The following is a 23,365-nucleotide window of genomic DNA, read 5'->3' as shown; positions in this document are numbered from 1 at the left end:
TGTTGTGAACAAACATGATTTGATAGGGTAGACATACTACATGCTATAATGTCTAAATCATAATATTGTTAATGAAGAAATAAAAATTAAACTAAGAACTGGTAACTGAAATGTTAAGTTAAATCACTTATGACTTTCCTATTAGTTTAGGGATCATGACACGTTACTAAGCATTGTATTTAATTTTCAAATATAAATCAATTAATTATTGAATTGATAATAAATTAAATTATTTAATTTATTTAATCCTATTTTATTTAGGATTGTGATTTATATTTAAGCCAACTTATCAGATAACCTAATGGATTACACACATAAGAACCATTGGTCAAAAATAAAACTATGATGATTAATTAAGTGTGACTTGATTGTTAATAAGTTTTAGAAATTGGGGACTGGAATGTATTTAATATAAGGGATTGCAATTCTAGATTTAAGAAAAAAAAAACAAGTAGGGATTTGATTGAATAATTTTTGAAATTATCGTGAAATAATATATATGATCTTATTCAGGGAGCAAATTGATATTTTGTTATTTATAGGGTTTTCAGGTTTTTCTATAAATAGAATGTTATACGTAGAAAAACTAAGTTGCATAACACTTAAAAAACATAAAAGAAAACAACTAGCACTCAAAAGCATAACAATCCATCTCTTCTAAAAAGGTTTAAAAGATTTTTCACTGGTGGTTTGTGTGGATTAACGTTAAAGGATAGATACTTGGACGACTTGTGGATTAATGTTAGAGGATATGAAATTTATTGTTTTTGGTGGTATATGCGTTTTGGAAAACCCAACACCAATAATATAGCAAAAATATTTTGTTTGGGAACTTAAGCTATAGTCAAGTGATAGTTTAGAGACGTAAATGTGCTCTTTTTTTCACAAATCTATCAATAGATCAAAATATTACAAGGGCAATGAATTTGTAACTTACAAATATAGGGGGGGATAATTTTTTAGATTGTAAATATCTATGTTTGATTCTTGATTAGATCAGGCACACCAGCTATTTCAATCACAGTGGATGGAACCACATGTTGGGGAATTTCTTGAGCACCATTTTCAACCATCTCAATTTGGCCATGAAATGGAGTGATATCACTTAAAGTTGGATTTCTTAAAAGAGAAGGGATGTCATCTTGAGAATTACTTTGGCTATGATGATGGCTGTTATCTGAGAGGGAATCCATGGTTCGGTTGCTAGTTGACACAGGGGGGGAATAAGAGTGATAATTAGATAGTGAAACATCTTGTCTTTTTTTCTTCATCTTCTTCTTCACTCCACCGTACCATTGCTTGATAGCGTTAGCTGTTCGCTCTTCCAAGATCGCACCCTTTAATTGTGACCCCATCTGTTTACATACAAATTAAGTTTTAGTGCATTTCCAAGACTAACCATGCGATTCTATATATATATATATAGAAAGAAAGAAAGAGATATGGATGGATACCTGGGTTACTAGGGCATACAGAGGAAGAGTAATGTAGCTACACATGATTTGAACAGTCACCCTGGAAAGACATACACACATAACAATTCCTTATGCATTGACAAGTAAAATAGTCGAGATTGAATCAATTTTTTCCAGCAAGATGAATGAAAATAGTAGGGAAGGGAAGTTATACTCACGCTAATACAACCCTAACAGCGGTGATCTCTACCTTTTCATGGTAGCAAGATTTTATCCCAAATTGCAGCTGAGAAAAAAGAGAGAGAGAAATTAGATATTTGTCATAACGTAGGGTTGTATTAAGTTGGATTCATAGTGAAAACAAAGGGAAGGGAAGTGGTGAGGAATACTACCGTGACCCAAACAAAAAATGCGAGCTCGAACGCGTTCTGCAGGGTGCGGAAGGAAAGAAAGTAAGTTCACTAATAATGCAGTGATTATAAACAGAACTTGATTTTAGATTTGTATCATTACTTTTGATTAGTATATAGTGATAGAAGAGACAAATACATATATAAACATATTTAATCAAAGAAATATCTTTTATGTCGTGTGAGACAGTAACCAAACACACGATAAGACCATGCATATACAAACACACACAGACAAAATATTATAAATGCATGGACATACCATGAATAGAGTGAAGTGTATAAGAGGCAAGACATATTTTGGATGACTGAACCAGAAGAGACTGTTATCTGGTCGGACTAGAGGAGCTCCCTTGATTACACTGCTTTGATCACGGATTTCAAGAGCCATTTCTGCTACTACTACTTCAAGTTTGGTTCCAAGAACCAGCACTATCTGCAAACACATAAAACCACTCCTTTAATTTAATTAATTAAGAACTATTTCTACTACAAAAGATCATAAGAATGTATAAAGAGAAGTTTGAATTTATAGTAGGAGCAACGTACTAGCAGTGGGATAAATGATACCCAAAGATAGGCATGCCAACCTGTTTTTGTTCACACACAAACACATGCAAGTTAATTAATTTAGAAATGATAGGTTTTTTTAAATATTAAAGAAATTAAGAGAAAAGCAGAAGCTAGCATTAATTTACCATAGACATCCACAAGCATGAAGATGACGACTAAAAACCACATCCAGGGACTGCGAAAAAAAGCAATAGAAACAGAAGATTATGACATAAGAACACGGATGCATGCAGTCACAACAGCGCTCGCATTACTATATATATCACCATGTATATATATATTTATGGCTTCTTGAATTATTGATCCTTCAACGTACCTAATGCCGACTATTTCTTTGAAATCATCATCCAGCGATCGTTGTATGTACCTTTGGAAATTGAAGGAACTGTTATTGGGAAAATGAGCCTGCAAATAGTTATTCATGAATGAATTATCAGTATAAATCTTGATTCTTCTGTGCTTATTTTTATTTTGAAAAGCATACTAAATGAACAAATTTATAAAAAAATAATATAAATAATATCATGAGATTTCGTCTAATAGCTTAAATTATTGAGCTGAGATATTTTTTAAATTAAGCACAATGTAATATGGATTTGTACAAATTTTTAAGCCCAAAAAACTTGCATTTAAAGGAGTGTGTTAGAAAATAATATAAATCATATATTGGAACTCCATCTAATAGCTTAAGTTATTGGGTTGAAATGGTTTTTTATTTACACATACTCACAAACAAAACAACATGTATGTATGCAATTCAATTCGACAATAATAACAAAGAAGGATTGTAATAATAATAATAAAATGATGATGAAGATAAGGTTATATATAATCAAGGGCGTGATCATGAGCTAGGTGGGATGAAAGCATGAGAAGCTCACCGCCAGGAATCCATGGCGCAGGGTTAGATAGTCAACTTTTGCCACTGAACTGAAGAATTGACGGAAAAAGCATTTCTGTAATTGAATACAACCAAGCAGTTAATTAAATGTTATTTTAACCTACGATCGAGAAATACATATATATACTATGGTTGTAATTAAATATAATGACGATGCGATCAAAAAAAAGAAAATGATTAATTGGTGCTTACAATCCAGAGTTGGGCTGATGTTGCTGTAAAGAAACCCATGTGTCTACGTGCAAATGTCGTTTGCCTTGTGTATCGAAAGCGATGAGCATCTACAATAAAAGAAACAAAAGAAATGTTAATAATATATTAAATATTATAGCTTTGATTTTTTTTTCAATCAGTATTAAACTAAAGTCAACTTTAAGATTAATTAGAGGACGTGTGCACGCACTTTCATATATACTAGATATTTGAGCCGCGCACGATGCTGCGGGTCATTTTTTTTACATAAAAAATATTAAAATAAATAAAAATTTAAAAAATCTTGGGTTTGACTGCAACGCCTGATCTAAGAGTAATATTTATAAATATTAATAATAAAATTAAACTTACATGACCCAAATTTAAGTGAGCCTGGCTGCAACACCAGACCCAAGAATATTGGATGTGGGTCTAGTTATAAAGTCGTGTAATAAAAGTGTGATAATTAAATAGATTAATTCAAAAAAAAAACAAAGAAAAAAAAATCAAACATAAAGGAAAAAACTAATGAAGAAAAAGAAAAAAAATTGAATTAATTGGGTTAACTCTTTAAACCAGGTTATCCTGTAAAACCTGGGATTCACATCATGAAAGTTTGATAATTAAATAGAAAAAAAATGACAGATTTACTCAGAATTAACTGGATTAACCCATCAAACCAAGTTAACCCGTCAAGCCCAGGACACATGTCATGAAAGTATGAAAGTCTGATAATTAAATAGAAACAAAATTAACTTTAACAAACTAAACTAAATGAAAAAAATAACTTGTCAAATCAGGCCAACCCATCAAACCCGAGATCCGTATCATGAAAATCTGATAACTAAATAAAAAAACAAAATTTAACATTAACAAACTAAATCAAACAAAAAAAATTCATTAAAAAAAATTAAAAAGAGAAAAAAAAGGAAAAAATAGTTATATAATACAATATAATATAACACAATATAATAATATTTATAATTATAATAATATAATATATTAATAAGTAAATATATTAGTAAAAGGCGTGACATGCTCGTGCAATGCCGCGGGCTTGTAGCATGCTTGTGTATTATTGTGGATTTGTGTAAAAAATCATATAAAAAAAAAACCGTTACCATCCACAATATTTTAAAGGAAAAAACTAGAAAGCTATATTCTCAACCAGCTCAATATTAAAAAAAAATGACAAAAAAAATTATGAAAAAACAAAAAAAAACAATGAAAAAAAGAAGATGACAATTTTGGAAGAACAAAAAGCAAAAAAATAAAAAAAAATATGTGGGAAAAGTTAAAGCTAAATTTTCAACCAGCTAAATATTAAAAATCATTTAAAAAAACACTGTAGCAATATGTAGTGTTTTGTGAGGAAATATACAACTATAATTATCAACCAGCTCAATATTAAAAAAAAAATTCAATAAAGATAATTTTGAAAAATATAAAAAAAAAAACGAAAGAAAAAAAAAACATCCAGGGAAACACTATAACAATCTATAGTGTTTCATGAGAAAATCTACAGTTGTAATTTTTAACTAGCTCAATATCAAAAACAATAAAAACGACAAAGACAATTTAAAAAAAAAAACATAAGAAAAAAAAACATATGGGAAAACACTGTAGCAATCAACGATGTTTTAAGGGAAAAAAAAGCCAAATTGTTAACCGGTTCAGTATAAAAAAAATAAATTTGACAAAAACATATTTGAAAAAAAAACATCAATAAAAAAAATATATAGGGAAACACTGTAGCAAGGCAAAAAATTATGTGGGAAAACACCGTAGCAATCTACAGTGTTTTAAATAACTACAAAGTTAAATTCTCAATCAACTTAATATGAAAAAAAATAAAATCGACAAAGCTAATTTTGAAAAAAAAATTATTTAATAAACAAACCATGTAGAGAAATACTACAGCAATCTAGTATTTTAAAGAAGAAGCTAAAAAGTTAAGTTCTCAACCAACTCAATATATAAAAAAACCTGACAAAGACTATTTTCAAAAAAAAAAAAAGAAATGAGTCAATTTTGGGTAAAAGAAATGAAAAAAGAAACATGTAAAAAAAAGGAAACAAAAGCTAGAAAAAAAAACACGCGGGGAAAGCTACAGTGTTTTAAGGAAAAAACCAAAAAAACTAAAATTTCAACCAGCTTAATAGCAAAAAAAGTAAAATCAACAAAAATAATTCTGAAAAAAACAAAAAAAAAAATGTAAAAAATGACAATTGTGGTAAAAAAGAAAAAGAAATAAAAAAATAAAAAAAAACATGTGGGGAAAGCTAAAGCTAGATTATCAGTCAACTCAATATTGAAAAAATAAATTCAATAAAGATAATTTTTAAAAAAATATGTGGGGAACACTGCAGCAAAACAAAAAACTATGTAGGGAAACACTGTAGTAATCCATATTGTTTTTTAAAAAAAAAAACTACAAAGCTAAATTCTTAACCAATGCAATATAAAAAAAATAAAATCTACAAAGACCATTTAAAAAAAATAAACAAATCACAAAAAAAAAAAACCATGTATGAGTACATTATAGCAATTCATAATGTTTTAAAGAAAAAAAGATACATAATTAAATTTTCAACCAGCTCAATATTTAAAAAAATTAGCAAAGATAATTTTGAAAAAAAAATTAAAAAAAAAAAAAAGAAGTCAATTTTGGGTAAAAAAAAATGAAAAAAAAAACATGTAAAAAAAAAAAGAAACAAAAGTAGGAAAAAAAAAGCTCCAAAAAAAAAACTGCTCTAAAAAAAAAAAAAAAAAAACTGCTATAGTAGCTACTACAGTGAAAACACCAAATGTTTTAGAGTTCTTTAATATATATACACTCTTGAAAGTTTTGCTTTGAATCACACACAAAATTAAATTCTTGTTGGGCTGTGTATGTTTTTATTTTAAGAGAGAAAACATCGAGCTAAGAGGCAAAACAATAATTTGATTAATTACCATTGGCAGCTTGGTATTCCACTGTTTGAGTCTCTCGCTCCCAAGCTTTCCAACTCCTAATCTGTTGATTAATCAAGTAATCAATCGGTCAATAATGGTGAAAAAAGAATTAGGGAAGCAAAACCTTCATGAAAAGTGGATCATGCTTGATTAGCATTAATTATACATTTCAACAGATCAGGAGGACTAATTAAGTAGAAATAGATTGCTTTTTTTTTTTCCAGACAACGCATGGAGTACAGGAAGTCAAGGGCAGTACTCCCCCAAGTCTGGGGCCAACTTCACGGCAACTTGGCAAGTTCTGGTCCAAATATATAGTATACAGTATACACAAAACAAGCCTAGACCATCAATATCCAAACCCCTTCAAATTAAAGAACATAAAGCCAGGTCAAACAAGCTCGAGGTGTCCACAGATTCCATTATCTTCTTTTGCATGGCCATGACTTGCTTGGAGGTTTTCAAGTCTTTTCTATTTGACAATATATATATATATATATATATATATATATATATATATCAGTTATATTATTACTAGTTGTCTGCCCGTGAATATCTTTTCAAATTAATTTTTAACACAAGAGAAGAGATTTTTATATATCATATAATGAGAAAAAAGTTATGTCGCAGTAACTATAATCCAAGAATTATCAGCTGGTTCCATTTAAAGTCTGAAAGAGTATGAATGCAGTACAAAGGCTAATGTTATGTTACCTTTGCCCTTCCCAAGGCCATAGTAAGAACGGTGTGGAGTATTTGCATGATTGCGATCACACAGATGAATATATTGAGCTGATTGACCCCGCTTTGTGATATAAGAGATGTCATTCCCTGAAACATTTAATCTACGGATTAGTTAGTGTTCTGTTGTTTGTGTGCGGTGTGCACCGCGCAAACAAGAAATCCTGAGATGGGATGTGCGTGCAAACCCTTGAGCCACAATAATCTGAGCCGGATTCAGCTGCCAAGATCCTTTCCTGTGTTGCTTTGGTGGTTTTGGTTATGGTTTGACGGCATGGTAGCATCCTGTTTGCAACCTTGTCAGATATGCAGATTTTGATGATGGATCTTTGAGTTACTGTCAAAATGAGTGACATGAACCCCAGCACCATGAGCACTGTGACCACCAGCCAAACAGAGATCGTCGTCAGTCCCTAACCAGGCCATCAATTATATGGGAGAATATATATTTAACTGTTCTAGCTATCATAAGCTGGCTCACCTGATTTGAGCTTCTCCAAAGCCTCATACAAGGCAGTCTTTCTGCTTTTTTTCAGCCACTGCAACAGTACAATTAATGGTCAAGGAGGTTCTTGAACTTGAAATCACATGATTTTCTAGTGCTTTGTTGGTGGTGGCATCTAAGAGTTGACTTACGTGGCTAAGGAGGTGGATCAAGTACTCAATGAATATGCCGGTGAAGATGAAGACGAAGCAAACGGTTGCCAGAGCCCAGGTGGGGGTGTCTTGCAAAGAGCGGTATGGGGTTGGACCTGTACTGCTTGCTCCTCCCACAGCCATGGTGGTTGCTGCTGCCGCCTTGTTCTTGGAGGAAACTTGAACAGCATGGAGGTTGGGAGGATAATAAATATGTATAGTATCGTGGGGCATGCTCTAAATTTAAGGAAAAGAAGACCAAGGACCGAGCATTGATTTGGGGAGGATCAAGACAAGGAATTGTTCAACCATGGGTTGCTAATTAACGAGACTTGGGCCAATGAAGTGAGGGGAGTAATGGAAGCTTGCACCAGTGAAGGTCTTATCTGCTGACTTTGAAAGGGCTCGCAATCAAACTGTTGGGTCACCTTCCAGACAGCAGTGCCCACTGCCGTTGCCTGACCCAAGTAAAGTCCGCGCTAGACCAGCCTCTGATCAGATTATAATAACAAATTCTGAATTGAAAAGGTAGCAAGAACTTCAAGTTCAACTCGTCAGATATATAATATATAAACTAATAAAAAAAAAATACTTTTTAAGTATCTTAAAAGACCCCATTTATAATTTCATCCAAGACATTCATTCACCTTCAACCTACTCTCCATTGAAGAGGCACAAAACAATTATTTAGAGATTGTTTATAAGAGTTGAAACACAAGTAATTCAAAGCCTAACGATCAAGATCATGATCATATGCATATATGCATGGAACATTAATCCCGGCCTTGGGAAGTGAGAGCTGAGAACCTCATTAATCATGATCCTATGTGTCATAACCTAATTTTTTACCATTTTATTTTTATTATTTTATTTATTGACAAGGATAAAAAATTGATGAAAAAATAATAATGATGAAAAAAATAAGTAAAATGAAATAAATGAAGAATGAATTAAATTTTGGGTTAATGGCAAAATGATTGGAAGTTTTTTTGGTTTAATTAAACTTTGAAATTAATCTAATTAAGCTTGAAATTAATTTAATTAATCCAATTAAGGGTTTTATTGGACAATTGATAAGTTTTGAGACTTTATTGAGTTTGGAATTAATTTAATTAATCCAATTAGGGGTTTAATTGGAGAGTCGATAAGTTTTGAGACTTAATTGAACTTTGGATTTAATTAAATTAATGAAATTAGGGACTTAATTGAAGAATATCAAAGTTTAGAGTTTAATTGGGGTCCAAATTGCAAAACTTAAAATCCAAGGACCAGCTTGAAAATGGCGCGTAAATACAAGGATCCAATTAGATTTTATCAAGGGTCTTGATTGCATAATTTCAGAACTTCATTGACTAGATTGAAAATGGCCATTCCCATCACACAAACGGCGCCATTTCTAGAAACCAACCACGCCTTCTTCGTCTCCTTCCACAGGAACGGTTTCTGCAGTAATGGCTTTGAAGCCGTTTCAACTGCAGAGATGTTTGGCATTCCCTGGCTATAAAGCCAGAGAAGATGAGAGAGCGCGAGGAGAGGTGGAAGAAAACACAGCACAGAGAGGGCAAAAAAAATACCCAGGGGAAGAAACAGAACCAGTGGGGAATTTTGGGGATGAAAAAGAGAGCATAAATCCAGAGCAAAAAACAGAGACAAACGCCATCAAAAAACCAGAGGGCCAACGTTAACATCTCCATCTTCTCGAACGCAGGGGACAGAGAGAAGAACAAAAACAGAGGAAATTCCAAGAAACAGATAGGCTAGCAGAAGGGGAGAACAAGAGAGAAGTAATACACAGAGACGAGTATTGGCTTTGTCACTGCCTTCGTCCCTACAAACAACGAAAACCCAGAATCAAAGCAAATTCCCAGCAGACCGGCCTCTTCATCATCTTCTCGGTTTCAAAAGCCGCTGAACAAACAAAAGGAGCACGCAGACAAGTGAACATAGAAGGAAGATAAAGGGGAGCAATAGGCGAGAATCCATCCGTGCTGCAAGCACCTTCGCCTCCCGAAGCAGGTACGCTCTTTCCTTTCTCCTTTCATTCTCTGCATATTGTGTTTCTAAACACTGCGCGAAGGTAATTTAATTACCTTCGCACAGTGCAGCACGCGTGAATTTACTTCACGCGTGCAAGACGTAGCCCGGCCAGGTCACTGGCTTGGGCCAGTGACCGGGCTGGGCTGGCTGGGTCTAGCCCAGCCCATGTGGGCTGAGCTGGGCCCAGCCCAAAAAAATAAAAAATAGAAAAATAAAAAGCAGAAAAATAAAAAAATAAAAAAATATGTATGCATGAATAAAAATAATATAAATTTATTGGTTTATTCACTGACACCAGAGTCAGGAATAAAAATACCAATTTAAATTTATATTATTTTTATTCGTTGTATTTTTATTTTGTTTAGCTAAAAAATAAAAAATGTGTGCATGCGTAAAAAATAAATTTATTTTTATTTATTTATTCACTGGCGCTAGAGTAGGGAATAAAAAATATATTGATCTAATTTTTGTCGTAGTTACGAATTTTTACTAACGCTAGAGTTGGAATTATTCGAGCTCGAATATTCACTGGCGCCAGAGTCAGGAATATTATAAACAAATCATCACAGCATAAATTAATAAATATTTAGCAATTTAAGACAAAACCAACAATGCAGTCTGCCTTAAGCAGAACGTTTAAGGGGTGATAATATCTTCCCTTTTACGTAACCAATCCCGAGTCATAGAATCTCTGTTGACCAGTTAGGGTTCCTAGTGACCATAATACTAGGTGTCGACTCCTCAAATGAGACATTTTTTCCTAAAAGAACCGAATGCGAGAAACTTGTTTTTTTTCCATAATTTATTCAAGAGAATTATTTTTAGAGCTGCCGCGATATCGGGTGCGACACTGTGTGTAATATATTATTATATAGATAGATAGATAGATAGATTGTGAGTTGAAATGATAGCAAGAAGAGTTCCTGGCTATATATATTCAAAAGGACGGGTGATGCTGAGTTCAAAGAGCAGGTTTACACGAGTAGTTCACAACCTGACCAAGTTTCAGTATTCCAACAATGAATTAAAAATTGATTTTCCAAGATAAGACTTTGTTGGTAATTAAAACAATAAAAGAAACGTGACCAACTCTAACCTCCTTTAGATATTATCATGGAAAACTTCGATTTGCACCCTAAAGTTTCGGTTTACTTATTTATTTGGTCCTTGTTGCTTTATGTTTTGGCCACTAGATGTTGAGAAAGAAAAAAGAAAAAGAAAATCACCAAAAATAAATATTGAAGATAGAAAGTGTTTGAATGTTGATATTTTGACCACGGAAAAAAAATCACCCTAAAGCTACGGCTAGCAGGGTCTCACGTAACGCGGGCTGCAGAACAGGGGCAGGAAATGATGGGAGTGTGCTGGTTTGAAAAATAATTTTAATTAATTTTTAAAATAATTTTTATTTAAAAATATATTAAAATAATATATATTTTTTTTATTTTTAATATTAACGTATTAAAATGATTTAAAAATACTAAAAAATATTAATTTAAAATAAAAAAATAAAAATGTTTTAAATTTTTTAAAAAATATTTTTAAAACATAAAAAGCAAACATGACTAATAGATACACACCCGAGAACAAATGTACATCATCTGTACAAGGAAAAAAAAGCTTTAGCTTTGAGAGATATAACTGAACTAATTAGATCTTGAGTTTGTTTTTTATAAATCACTAGTTTAAGTCCCACAAATCTTAAAATCACTGAAAATTTACTTGGTCATTAACTTAAAGGCTCAGCCCATAAAATTAATTAAAATAAATATAACCAAAAAACTAGCTAGTCGAATATTTACATTAATCTCGAAAAAAAAAAAAAAAAACAAACAAATAAAAACACCAAAAAAGTGTTGCCCAGTCTGCCACCCTTGGATTGTTGGCCAACAGAGGGTCTATGGATCCTACTCATGGGTGACAAGAACTAGTTCATCTGAGCATAAGAGTTCGATATTCAATCGTGCCTTTCGCTTTATTGTTCGAATAAACGCAGGGAAAAAAATAAAAAAAACACTCCTTTCTGTATAGTTGCTTTTCTTCGAAAAGCTGCCTCGTATTCTTTTAAAAAAGAAAAAAAGTGGGGAACAAATAGTCATTGCCTCGATGGCCAAAAACCTCATTGCCCTAAGAAAACTAACTGTACAATGGCCCCATACCAAAACTTTTCGGAGAGCTGTAGCAGCAGCTCCATCAATGAGCAAGAGCACTACAGAGATGATATCTTACCTCTACCAAGAAACGAAAAGGAAAATTAAAACTCCATTACTGTCGAGGTTAGGCTAAGCAAAGGAACCAATGCACTTGGAGCGAACTTCCGAGCAAAGAGGTAGCAAACAGATGTCATTTCTGAATTATAGGAACATTGTGTGCCATTATTCCGAATGGACTGTATAAAGTCTTCGGTAATATTACCACCACTGTATGTTGCTGGGTGCGGTCCTCCGATGGACCAATCGACCCATGTCACACTCCGGTTTGAATTAAGTGACCCGTGGAACATGTTCAGGTAAGTAGGAATAAAATGCTCGTCAGGATAGCAAGCAGGCCTACAATATTTCTTGAAGATAGAGTAGTACTTGGTGTCTGAAACTATATAAACAGCCAGGTCACGTTGGATCTCAAACCACTGTGACCCTTTCCTCCATTGGTACAGATGAATATCAGGAAGCATTTTCCGGCTGTAGCGGCCGCGTCCATAGCGGCTGGGTTCATCATATGACTCGACAAAGCTGTATTCTGAACGAATGAGATACTTGTAGACAGTAGGGAAATTGTAGATTGGGATGCAGCTCTCGGACAGAAGAACAAAACGTTCATTTGAGAAATCCAGTAGGGCATTGGCTAGAAGGCGCTTCTCAGCATCAACCAGGGATACTGATCCCCATTCAACATCCTGGAGAGGAGAAAAAAAATAATAAATTCATATGCAAACACAAGACATCACTTCTGTTTGCAATTACACAAAGCAAATAACGCAATTACAAGCCCGACAAAATCTGCTAGTTAGTCCATAACAAACAATTCGTTTCTAGTAACCAGAGAAGTTCATCAACAAATAAAAAACACCAACAGAATGCATCTTATTATGCCAACCACAGTGATTGTGGAGCATAACTGCAGAATGCATCCAATATCAACTTTTCTTGCCAATGCAAAGTGGCAGGATAGTTAATCGCATGCATTTTGTATGCTGGTGAGTATCTGTAATGGACATCCACGTATAAGTTAATTGCGGGCATTTAGATGATTGCGGGCATTTAGATGATTGCGAAGAGCTTCTCCATGCAAGATCCATAGAGTGATTTGACACGGAAGAAAATGATTTGTTATTGCAGTGCATGATCTCAGGAGCAGTCCATTCAACCTTCAAATTGATGTTTCATGCGATCCTGGTATTTATTATGCTGCTATATTCTTAAGCTACAACAATTAGATGGGAATGAATGAAATGGACCAGCTGAAAAGGTGATCATATGGTTGTTTTACACTGCCTCAAGAGAACCACAAATGCCCAAAACATTATAAAAGATAATCTTGTCAGAAATGGTCAAAAGATTCACCAAGCTTCTATCTATATTATACCAAGGAAAGCAAGACAAAGCTTGCAGAAATTATTTCCAGAAGCAATACTCCATCAAAACCACACCACAATAGTGGAGAATTATAACACTAGAACATGGAGAAGAGAGCTAAGGGAAAAGGATGTGTATCCATACAAATTGTGCGCATGTGTACAGAAACAAATTGTGGAAAATTCATCAACAAACTTTCTCCAGAAAAGACATTTACATGCAAATTCATTAACATTTAGAATATTTATGCAGCTTTTACATAGGGGTTAAGGACTTCCTCACGCGGGAAGACTTTTAAGCAAAAGTATCTGTTCCCTTAATTATTTTTATTCCTATTTAGTTTTAGAAAATATTTTCCTGTTTTTATTTTTTCATTTTTAAATTCAGTTTAGGAAAAAAAATTTTGAGATTGGTAAATTTTACTTTTCCTATTCAGTTTAGGAATCTCTATAAAAACTCTATAATTATTGAATGAAATTATTTTCCTTTTTAAGATGGACCAAAAACTAGTATAAAGGGTTGTTTATCTTAGAATTCTTCGGAGGGAAATTATTTAGCAATAAAGTTTCAAATTAAGGTTTTGTGTAAATATTTAGTAATAAAGTTTCAAATTAAGATTTTGTGTAGTGACCCTACTCCTAGAATTCTATGTTGCATCATTTCCCTTGACAAATAATGCACTTGTAATTGTTGTCTATTGAGGTTTAACTTGCTTTTCATAAAACCAAAAAAAAAAAAATTGATTTCAAATTAATTGAAAAATAAATTTAAAAAAAAAAAAACATTATTTTCATGCATTTCTTTTTTTTTTAAAAAAAACACTTTGAAAAACAATATCTACCACAATCTCAAACTCCCCTAATTTCCTACCCCAACCCCCAAATCCAAAGCTGAATAGGCCACTAATCTGATCACCGGTGAGCACGCACAACTCATAAGCTAATCTAGCCCTTTCCAACTCAATATAAAAAGATACTACATCTACAGAATCCATATCATGGAAATTTCAACTATATTGCTAATAGATATCAGAATAAACAGATATAATAAACTAAAACCATGTGGCTTTCGATACATACCTTGCTTGGAATCATTCTTCCATAGAATGGAGAATCACTGGAAACATTGAGCACATAATCATGAGGATTATGGACATAGATGGAGAAATACTGGTCATGACCCCTAAAGAACCTCTCCCACAAAGGCAGCAGTGGCAAAGGTCCTCTAGTCAAAAACATGAAAGCAACTTTAGGTACTCTGTCAAAGGGATACCCTTTCTTTTGTGGCAACAGAGAAGCCCTCCAAAAGACCTGATCGTCAGTCATGCTATGAATCACGTTGTCTGGATGAACAAACCTCTCCATATTCAAAAAATCAACCTTCTCCCGAGGCTTCACAACTGTACAATTATTATCAGATAGCTTTGCTGAAGCAATGTTGTTTGTGAGAAACAACTGTGCTTGCGAAGTAAAGTAATGGTTGATGTGAGAACTGGTAGCTAAGCCTAGAATCACACCAGCAACAAAAATCACCAACAACGACAATATCTGAACCAGTTTAAGCAATCCCATGAGCTTTTCAGGTCCTTCTTCTTTATCCCCTCTATTCCTTGCCATCTATTTCCCTTTCTCTCTCACTTTTCATTCAATAAGTCAATACCCCAATCACTGATTCCCAATAATCTCTCAATTCTTTTCCTCAATCAAAGCTCAACTCTTTCCCTGCAAAACTTGAACCCAGAAAAATAAATCCTAACCATCAACAAGCAACCCAGAGAAGACACAACTTTCAGTGATGCTGAAAGAATATAAGGAAAATCCACCAAGTAAAACACTGATTGAACCCCGAAAATCAAAGAAATCAAGAGTTTTGAAACCTGAGTTCTAAAATTATCCCACAAAACCAAAAGAAAAATTAGATCTTTGAATCAAACCCAAATGGGAAACTCGAAGAATTCATAAAGAAAAGCAAAAGGGCCTAAATCACTAGAAAAAGAATATCGATTCAACACTTGGCATCAAGTCACCATACTCCACAAAGAGAGAAAGAGAGAAACTTTAAAGATGAGCGTTATGATAGAAAGCAGTGTGGTTGATTATGGAGAATGAAAAGAAAAGGTGGTTTAAGGAGAGATATAGGGATGCGGGGAATCAGAATCTGAGTCTTTGTTGTAATTGTGTAGGTGGAGACCAGGGGAGGAGAGAGAGGAAGCAAGAATAGGTGTACATGGAAGGAAGGAAGGAAGCAGTTGGCGTTTAGCCACCAAGTTGTTATTACGGTTAGTAAGAGTTAGAAACGGTCCACTACCTTTGTGCTGGTGCGAACCCATTGCCCTCGCCCCTTACTTTTCAAGCCTTCAAAAATGCAATCACTCCATTGTAGAACCTTTGAGAACCTAATAAGGTCGTGTGTTTTACTCTCTTTCTTTTTCAAACCATAGTTACCATTTATTGATTAATGTCCGAAAGAAAAAAAAAATGTCTAGTTGAATAAAAACAAATACGGACATCAAATAAATTGTTTTTTAAATAGTCTTAAAATAAATTTATATATTTTTAAAACAAGAAATACAATAAAAACATGTTCTTTGTGTCCTCACTTTATATTTTATATTCCAAGAGTTAATTTATTGAGAAGAAATTTCCTCTAAAGCCCATGAAAAAATTATAGCTTAAAAAAATAGCATACTTCTCATCTTCTCTTTTTTTTTTTTTTTTTTTTAATATTTTAAAAATCTCTTAGAGTTCTTTAAATTCATAATTTTTTGTTTATATAGTATTGTATAAACAAAATAGCTATTTTATTCAATAAAAACAAAACTGCTACTAGATCTACATTTCTATAGTATTTTATTCAATATATCCTTTTTATATTGAATTTCTTTTTTTTCTTTGTTATATTCAAACAATCATTTAATATTTAACATATTTATAAAATCCATAATTTATTGTTTATCACTTATCACTTGTGTTTATATGAATTTTCTTTTTCCACCTTCCTCATAAATCATCATTAGTCTTCTCTTTCCAGGTGAAAACATCTCTTTAACTCCCTTCTTCTCAAATTTTTCATCCCAAGCAAAACCCCACAATCTTTTTCCTCAAAAAAAAAAAAAAGGTTTGATTTTCTCTTGGCGGGCCTTACCCTTGACTAGGTTTTAAAGCTATGGTAGGAGAGGCTCTCGTAGAATAATTAATGTCTTTTTCAAAATATTAAGGGCAGAGGATTGGGGGTAAAACAAAATGTGAAGAAGTGCAGTTGCGTCATGGAAAGGAGACAAATGAGCAAGAAAGAAAAGAAAAAACAAAGTTGCAGACCGTCGCTTTGGTGAGTTCACTCAACATGAACTCATACTCATCTTGGATATATTTGACAATCCCAATGAACCTATATAAAATCCCAATTGATACGACACCATAAAATTCATGGCCAATTTGTTTCCTTCATGGACATTAGAACTTGCACAACAGTAACGTGTCCCTCATCTCTGATGGAGGTATACAGCACAATTTTATTATATTTAAATTAATATAATTTTAAATTAATAAATCATCGAATTAACTTTTTAAATCGAGTTGAGTTTAATAACACTAACAATTCAACAATGAATAGTTAAAAAAAACACCTTATCTGTTACTTCATTTCCAAATAAGCTGGTTTGAGAATTTTATTTGTTAATAGAAGAAAATCTATAAACAGGATTCTCGGCGTGACAACGTGGCTCATGATTGATTTATTAGCGTGTGTGTATGCTTTGATCGTGTATCTTGTATTTCTTTAAATGATATAATACATTATATTCAATGATTTTTAATTCCTTATAAAGAAAAACATTTGTTTTATTGGTTAAGTAAGGGTTAGATACATACTAGAAAGAAAAAAAATCTTTTGAATTAAATTTATATATCTTCAAAATAGTTTTGAAGAAAAAAAAAGTTGAAAGATTATTTATTTATTTATAGAAGTAAACTGAGGAAATCAGATGACAAGACATAAGTCTCTCTGTCTTTGTCTTCCCATGTAACGTAAGACAGACAACTCAAACTTCGCTTTTATCTGTTCAGGAAAGAGAAAAAGGTGGTCCCGTTGCTCTTGATTGAACTTCAAAATCCAGCTTAAAAGGAAACAGATTTGTTACAGCTTGCCCCCCTCGTATAGTATATACTTGACGTGCAAATACCAAGACCGAGAAAAGTTTGAGAGAGATAGAGAAAAGGGGGAGAAGAAAATGGAGGAGGATCATAGTCGTAGAGAAGGGAATGGATTTGAGATAGAAGATGATGATAAGGAACACAGTGTGTCAATGTTGAGAGAGCCGTTTCTTGTTAGGAATATAAAGAATAATACTTCACAGATTGCCATTGTTGGTGCCAATACCTGCCCTATTGAAAGCCTTGATTATGAGTAAGTCCCAATCTTCTTCTTCTTCTTCTTCCTTTTTTAAAAATATTTTTTATCTGTTAAATGTGAGGGTGAATTGGTTTATTAGAAGAATTACTGATGGCTTCTTTATTTTCTTTTTAAAATCTTCCTATCATATCAATTCTTCTTTTCTTTTCTTCTTTTGGATAGCTAGAAACAGAGGGAAAATGACAAAAAGAAGGGACATTTGTATTGTATGTTCTTGTTCTACATTTTTTGTAGTGTGTCTGTGTGTGCAAAGACAATTTAGGATAAATAGGAAACTAAATTCTGAATCTTTTGTTGTTTGATTTTGGCTTAGAACAAACAAGGTCGCTCTCGAGCGAGCCATGATGCTGATGTAGTAGCTTGGTAACTATTTGTAGTTTTCCAGAACTAAATTGGCTGTTTAATGCATTAATCAAACGTTGTAATTTTAAGAAATCACCATTTTGTGTTCGAGTTTATGCAAGTTTTTTACTGTTCAATCCGCCTTCCCTCACTCTTAGGCACCGTTTTGCAACGCGGTGCATCGCAGCAAAAGCATAATTTCTTATGCTTTTGCTGGCGAAATGCAGGTGTAACCGCAGTGCGTTGCCACTTATTAGAAGTTGAACAAGAAGCTATTTTCAATAAAAAGCATTTCTAGGAGTTACAGAGTGGAAGCTGTTATGGTTAGGAAAGTAAAGGTGGACTAACTACTGTAAATGATAGAGGCTGACGACCTTGATCTTATGTTTATCACCAATCATTTAGTTTATCGAGGCTGTACTTGGTCTTACAGAATCGGCCTGTTAAATTTATGCGGGGGAACAGGCCTCCTTCCTAGGCTTGCTTTCCCAGCTTTCTGTTCACCCATGGCTTTCAGGTGGTGACCGTAATTAGCCTTTCGGTAGCCATAGGGTGTTCACTGGTGCCTTAGCACCTCTCCTTACCAAGAATAGAAATGCTGAAATGCTTAAAATAAGGTTATTGAAGGGGAGAATAGATTGTTGAAAGCTCCAAGCATTACTTCATTTGATGTTAGAAGTAATCTTCTGTTCCTACCGCATTCTGACCCACTGGAATATACTCTGGCAGGATTGCTGATAATGAACTTTTTAAACAAGACTGGAGGTCTCGAAAGAAGGTTGAGATATATCAGTATGTTGTCCTCAAGTGGACACTTGCTCTCCTCATTGGGTTAGGTACAGGGCTTGTCGGCTTCTTCAATAACCTCGCTGTTGAAAACATAGCTGGTTTCAAACTTCTGCTGACAAACAATCTCATGCTTGAGAACAAGTAAGCCTCATCATCACTGCAAGTGTTTTTTCTTCATGATAAAGTGCTATTATTTTCTGTTAATTCTCTTGAGATATTATACCATATTCATATTTTATACTTCTACGAACAACTTCTTGGTGCACTCAGAGGCCCCATCAGGCATTGAGCTATGTATGGAGGTAGTCCTCCCCAGGCCCACCTCCACACCCAATCCTCAATTAGATCTCAACGTGTGACCCCAAGTCGGAACCAATATCTAGTGTCGGGGATCTCCTTGAGGACACATAATTCTCTAGATATAACAGAACAACTTGATATCTTTACCTCATTTTTTTTGTTGTTCTGCAAATCAAGTTTTTGTTAGATTTTTGTCTTGTGCTAGTGATATAATCGGCTATGTTTTTATCATGAAACAGCTTAGATGCTTATGTTAGTTTTTCTTTTAATAAAAAAAAATGATATAAATGATTCTTTTTTCAGTGCAGGTACTATCAGGCATTTGCAACTTATGCTGGTTGCAACGTGGTTTTGGCTATTGCTGCTGCAGCCCTCTGTGCTTACGTTGCTCCTGCAGCAGCAGGCTCTGGTATACCTGAGGTTAAAGCATACCTCAATGGTGTAGATGCTCCTTCTATTTTGGCTCCTGCTACCCTCTTTGTAAAGGTGAATCACAAGCTATCTGCAACTCTCTCCCCGCCAACTTTATAGGTTCCATCGGTTCCCTCTATACAATTATTGGAATTCAGTGATTGTCTGAATGCTTTAAATCAAGTTGTTTCCCATAATTATTCAATGTATACAAAGACATAAAGGCCAGATCCAATTCTCATGTTTCCATAAAATTGTAGATTAAATCTGAAACCCTGTTCTAGTTGTTACTAGACCTGCATCAAAATGAGACAAATCAATCTAATATTTCATCGTCTAACCTCCAAACATGAGAGAATTGTTCTGATGAAAAATTGCTTTAGCTTCTATTTTCTGCATGCAAATGAATATTTTGATGGCCAAGCCACTATAAGCTCCTCGAAACCCAACTCAAGTCAAATTGCCTTCCTCATGGGTTTTGCTTACATGTCTGATGTGAATACACTACCTTGTCAGGATACTTGGGGTGAAACAACAAGCCCCAAACCATATGCATTAGTTCTTCCCATTGAACTTTTCATCAGAACACAAGCAAAATCTAAACAAAGAGAAGAATTCTGCTAGTGTCTCTTAATGTGAGAAGCTTTTGCTGCAGATGTTTATTATGCTCAGTATTTCTTCTATTCATGAAGTATTCTACTTTCTTTTGTCTCTGTGGAAATAATAGCTATTTTGATTCTCTGAAGCAGCTAACTTTCCTGCCTTTTGATGTTGACCGTCTTCTTTAAAACTGTTTCTAATACATGATGAGCTAATTCATCACTGACGTGAGTCATTTACAAGCGGTTCAGGAAATTTGATCCTTGTTGGGTACTGAAGTTTTTATATTTGATTTGAACCTCTCAGATTTTCGGGTCCATATTTTGGAGTTGCTGCTGGATTTGTTGTTGGTAAAGAAGGACCCATGGTACATACTGGTGCTTGCATAGCCTCCTTACTTGGACAGGGTGGTTCTCGCAAGTATCATTTGACATGGAAATGGTTGAGATACTTCAAAAATGATCGAGACCGGCGAGATTTGGTTACATGTGGTTCTGCTGCTGGTGTAGCAGCTGCCTTCCGTGCTCCTGTTGGCGGGGTCTTATTTGCCCTTGAAGAAGCTGCTTCCTGGTAACTCCCTGTTCTGTTATCATCCTCTCCTCCCCATTTCTACAAAAGTGTTCTTTTCTTCCTTCTTCTACAACTGGGTGAAATATATCATTTTCCCATTCCGTTCAGGTGGAGGAGTGCCCTTCTTTGGAGGACGTTCTTTACGACAGCTGTAGTAGCAGTCGTATTGAGAGGTCTCATAGATTTTTGCCGATCTGGAAAATGTGGGCTATTTGGACAAGGAGGTCTGATCATGTTTGATGTAAATTCTAGAAAAGCCTTTTACAGCACCCCAGATCTACTAGCAGTTGTGTTCCTTGGAGTGATAGGAGGCGTTTTTGGAAGCCTTTACAACTATTGTGTCGTCAAGGTTCTTCGCACGTACAGCCTCATCAATGAGTATGCCCTGAAAATTAAGTCTCTTCGTATCAATGAGTATTTTACTGTTAATGTTCATCGCCATTTTTCTCATGAATCGTCATGCTTTATAGTTTGTTGATGCTGATGGTTTGAACAAATTACAGGAGGGGTCCTTCGTTTAAGATCCTGCTTGTTATTGTCATTTCCCTTTTGACCTCTTGTTGCTCCTATGGTCTCCCATGGCTTTCGAAGTGCATTCCCTGTCCCCCTCACCTGGCCGAGAAATGCCCAACTGAAGGTCGCTCTGGCAACTTCAAGAATTTCCAGTGTCCACCAAACCACTACAACGACCTTGCTTCCCTCGTTTTCAACACCAAATGATGATGCCATCCGCAACCTATTCACTTCCGGTAGTGAAAAGGAATTTCACCTCTCCACCCTTATGGTTTCTTCTTTGCTATTTACTGCCTTGGCATTGTTACTTACGGCATTGCTGTTCCCTCTGGGCTCTTCATCCCCGTCATTCTTGCCGGGGCCTCTTATGGGCGTCTTACTGGAACAATGCTTGGCCCTCTGTCTAATCTTGATGCGGGTCCCTGTGCCCTCCTTGGAGCTGCCTCCTTCCTTGGTGGCACCATGAGAATGACAGTTTCTCTCTGTGTCATCCTTCTTGAACTTACTAACGACCTGCTTATGCTTCCACTAATGATGCTAGTGCTCCTCATTTCAAAAACAGTGGCCGATTGTTTCAACAAGGGTATTTATGATCAAATGGTGAGAATGAAAGGATTTCCTTACATGGAAGCCCATGCAGAACCATACATGAGACATCTTGTTGCAAGTGATGTTGTTTCTGGTCCATTAGTTTCATTCTCTGGGATTGAAAAGGTAGGGAACCTGATGCATGCTTTGAAAGTAACAGGGCACAATGGATTCCCCGTGATTGGTGAGCCGCCTTGTTCAGATGCTCCAGAATTGTGTGGACTTGTCTTGAGGTCTCATCTGCTTGTGTTGCTAAGAGGAAAGAAATTTACAAAGCAGAGAGTAAAGACGGGGTCAGGGATCATGAAGAGTTTCAAGGCACATGACTTTGCAAAGGCTGGATCAGGCAAAGGGGTGAAGCTGGAGGATTTGGAGATCACAGAGGAGGAGATGGAGATGTATGTTGATCTCCATCCTATTACCAACACATCTCCATACACCGTGGTTGAAACAATGTCTCTAGCAAAAGCTGCTGTTCTCTTTTCGCGAACTTGGCCTGAGACACTTGTGTGTGGTGCCCAAGACACCAGGGGTACGACTCTCCCGATGCTATACATGTGTTTAATAATATGCATATGAACACTTAGCTTTAGAATCCATGTGAATACTCATGCAGAGATTTCCTCAAATTTCTCTATTTTGCAGAGGCCTCCTATTGTCGGGATCCTGACTCGCCATGACTTCACACCAGATCATATACTGGGGCTTTACCCACATATTAAACCTCACAAGTAGGTGAGCAAGCTATGTAATCCTTGCTGCCCGTAAGGACTCGTTCTTATGGAGCTGTTAGCTTCCCCTCGCCATTGCCAAACGAGGGAAGAAACAATGTAGGTTACAGAGGATGTAACTGTGAAAGCAGTAAAACGAAAGCTGTTTCTCCCGGAATAAGATTTTATGCGATATTTTGAAGACCAGAGAGCCCTAATTTGAGTTAAAGCTGGCTAAGTTCATCATCACTCCGAAGTAAGATCAGCAATGTACACAGAGAGAACCCTAAGGGTTGTTGAACCCTAATATTAGCAGGCCAATGAAAACTGATAGCGATCTGGAGAAACGAAAGATTGAGGGGGTGATTAATGCTGTTTAGTCACGTGGACTGGCTGATCTTTGATGGGATACAACATTACATTTTCGTCCATGAACTCTTAAAAGTTTTAATTTTATTCCTAATATTGAACAAATATATTTAATCAAGTGACCTCAATATTAAAAAATATTTAAAAAAAAATCAAAATAGCATTGTTGTAATATTAAAAAAAAGCCAACAGAGTCAGTTAAAGTTTTTAACTGGGTAACTTTTTTTGTTTTTTCAACCTGAATTGACTGACACAAGCTTCATTCCCACCCCCCGGTCGGTCTAGATTTTACAGCTGTGCTCTAATAACTGTCACTTCTAGTCCCTAA

The 23,365-nt window shown here is 34.8% G+C and overlaps 2 protein-coding genes and 1 pseudogene across 2 annotated transcripts; 1 reads left to right on the top strand and 2 right to left on the bottom strand.

Moving 5' to 3' along the window:
* Positions 1 to 855: 855 nt before the first annotated feature.
* On the bottom strand, positions 856 to 8,135 carry LOC118051326 (MLO-like protein 3). Its single transcript, XM_035061941.2, has 15 exons — positions 7,824 to 8,135; positions 7,669 to 7,726; positions 7,376 to 7,563; positions 7,161 to 7,277; positions 6,447 to 6,507; positions 3,492 to 3,580; positions 3,280 to 3,354; positions 2,715 to 2,803; positions 2,524 to 2,573; positions 2,375 to 2,415; positions 2,088 to 2,261; positions 1,808 to 1,843; positions 1,634 to 1,701; positions 1,455 to 1,515; positions 856 to 1,355 (listed from the first exon to the last, which is right to left on the bottom strand). The coding sequence occupies exons 1-15, from the start codon at positions 8,055 to 8,057 to the stop codon at positions 975 to 977; spliced, it is 1,722 nt and encodes a 573-aa protein (XP_034917832.1). The 5' UTR covers positions 8,058 to 8,135; the 3' UTR covers positions 856 to 974.
* A 3,728-nt stretch (positions 8,136 to 11,863) lies between these two features.
* LOC118051325 (glycosyltransferase BC10) lies at positions 11,864 to 15,880 on the bottom strand. Its single transcript, XM_073407909.1, has 3 exons — positions 15,743 to 15,880; positions 14,515 to 15,156; positions 11,864 to 12,756 (listed from the first exon to the last, which is right to left on the bottom strand). The coding sequence occupies exons 2-3, from the start codon at positions 15,049 to 15,051 to the stop codon at positions 12,115 to 12,117; spliced, it is 1,179 nt and encodes a 392-aa protein (XP_073264010.1). The 5' UTR covers positions 15,052 to 15,156; positions 15,743 to 15,880; the 3' UTR covers positions 11,864 to 12,114.
* Positions 15,881 to 17,479: 1,599 nt separating this feature from the next.
* LOC118051333 (chloride channel protein CLC-c-like) lies at positions 17,480 to 23,324 on the top strand (annotated as a pseudogene).
* The last annotated feature ends 41 nt before the right edge of the window (positions 23,325 to 23,365 follow it).

The sequence above is a fragment of the Populus alba genome, chromosome 3 (assembly GCF_005239225.2).
Source record: "Populus alba chromosome 3, ASM523922v2, whole genome shotgun sequence".
Classification (NCBI taxonomy): domain Eukaryota; kingdom Viridiplantae; phylum Streptophyta; class Magnoliopsida; order Malpighiales; family Salicaceae; genus Populus; species Populus alba.
Note: the sequence above shows the minus strand (reverse complement) of the source record. Positions and strands in the feature narration are given on the sequence as shown.

Bases quoted from the DNA above. Each gene is read 5' to 3' on its own strand.
- LOC118051325 (XM_073407909.1), bottom strand. From the start codon at position 15,051: ATGGCAAGGAATAGAGGGGATAAAGAAGAAGGACCTGAAAAGCTCATG. The intron at 12,757-14,514 runs GTATGTATCGAA...TCTCCTCTCCAG, and splicing joins GAAGAATGATTCCAAGCAAG to GATGTTGAATGGGGATCAGT.
- LOC118051326 (XM_035061941.2), bottom strand. From the start codon at position 8,057: ATGCCCCACGATACTATACATATTTATTATCCTCCCAACCTCCATGCT. The intron at 2,804-3,279 runs GTGAGCTTCTCA...AACTATTTGCAG, and splicing joins TGCGCCATGGATTCCTGGCG to GCTCATTTTCCCAATAACAG. The intron at 1,356-1,454 runs GTATCCATCCAT...GTATGTAAACAG, and splicing joins TGTATGCCCTAGTAACCCAG to ATGGGGTCACAATTAAAGGG.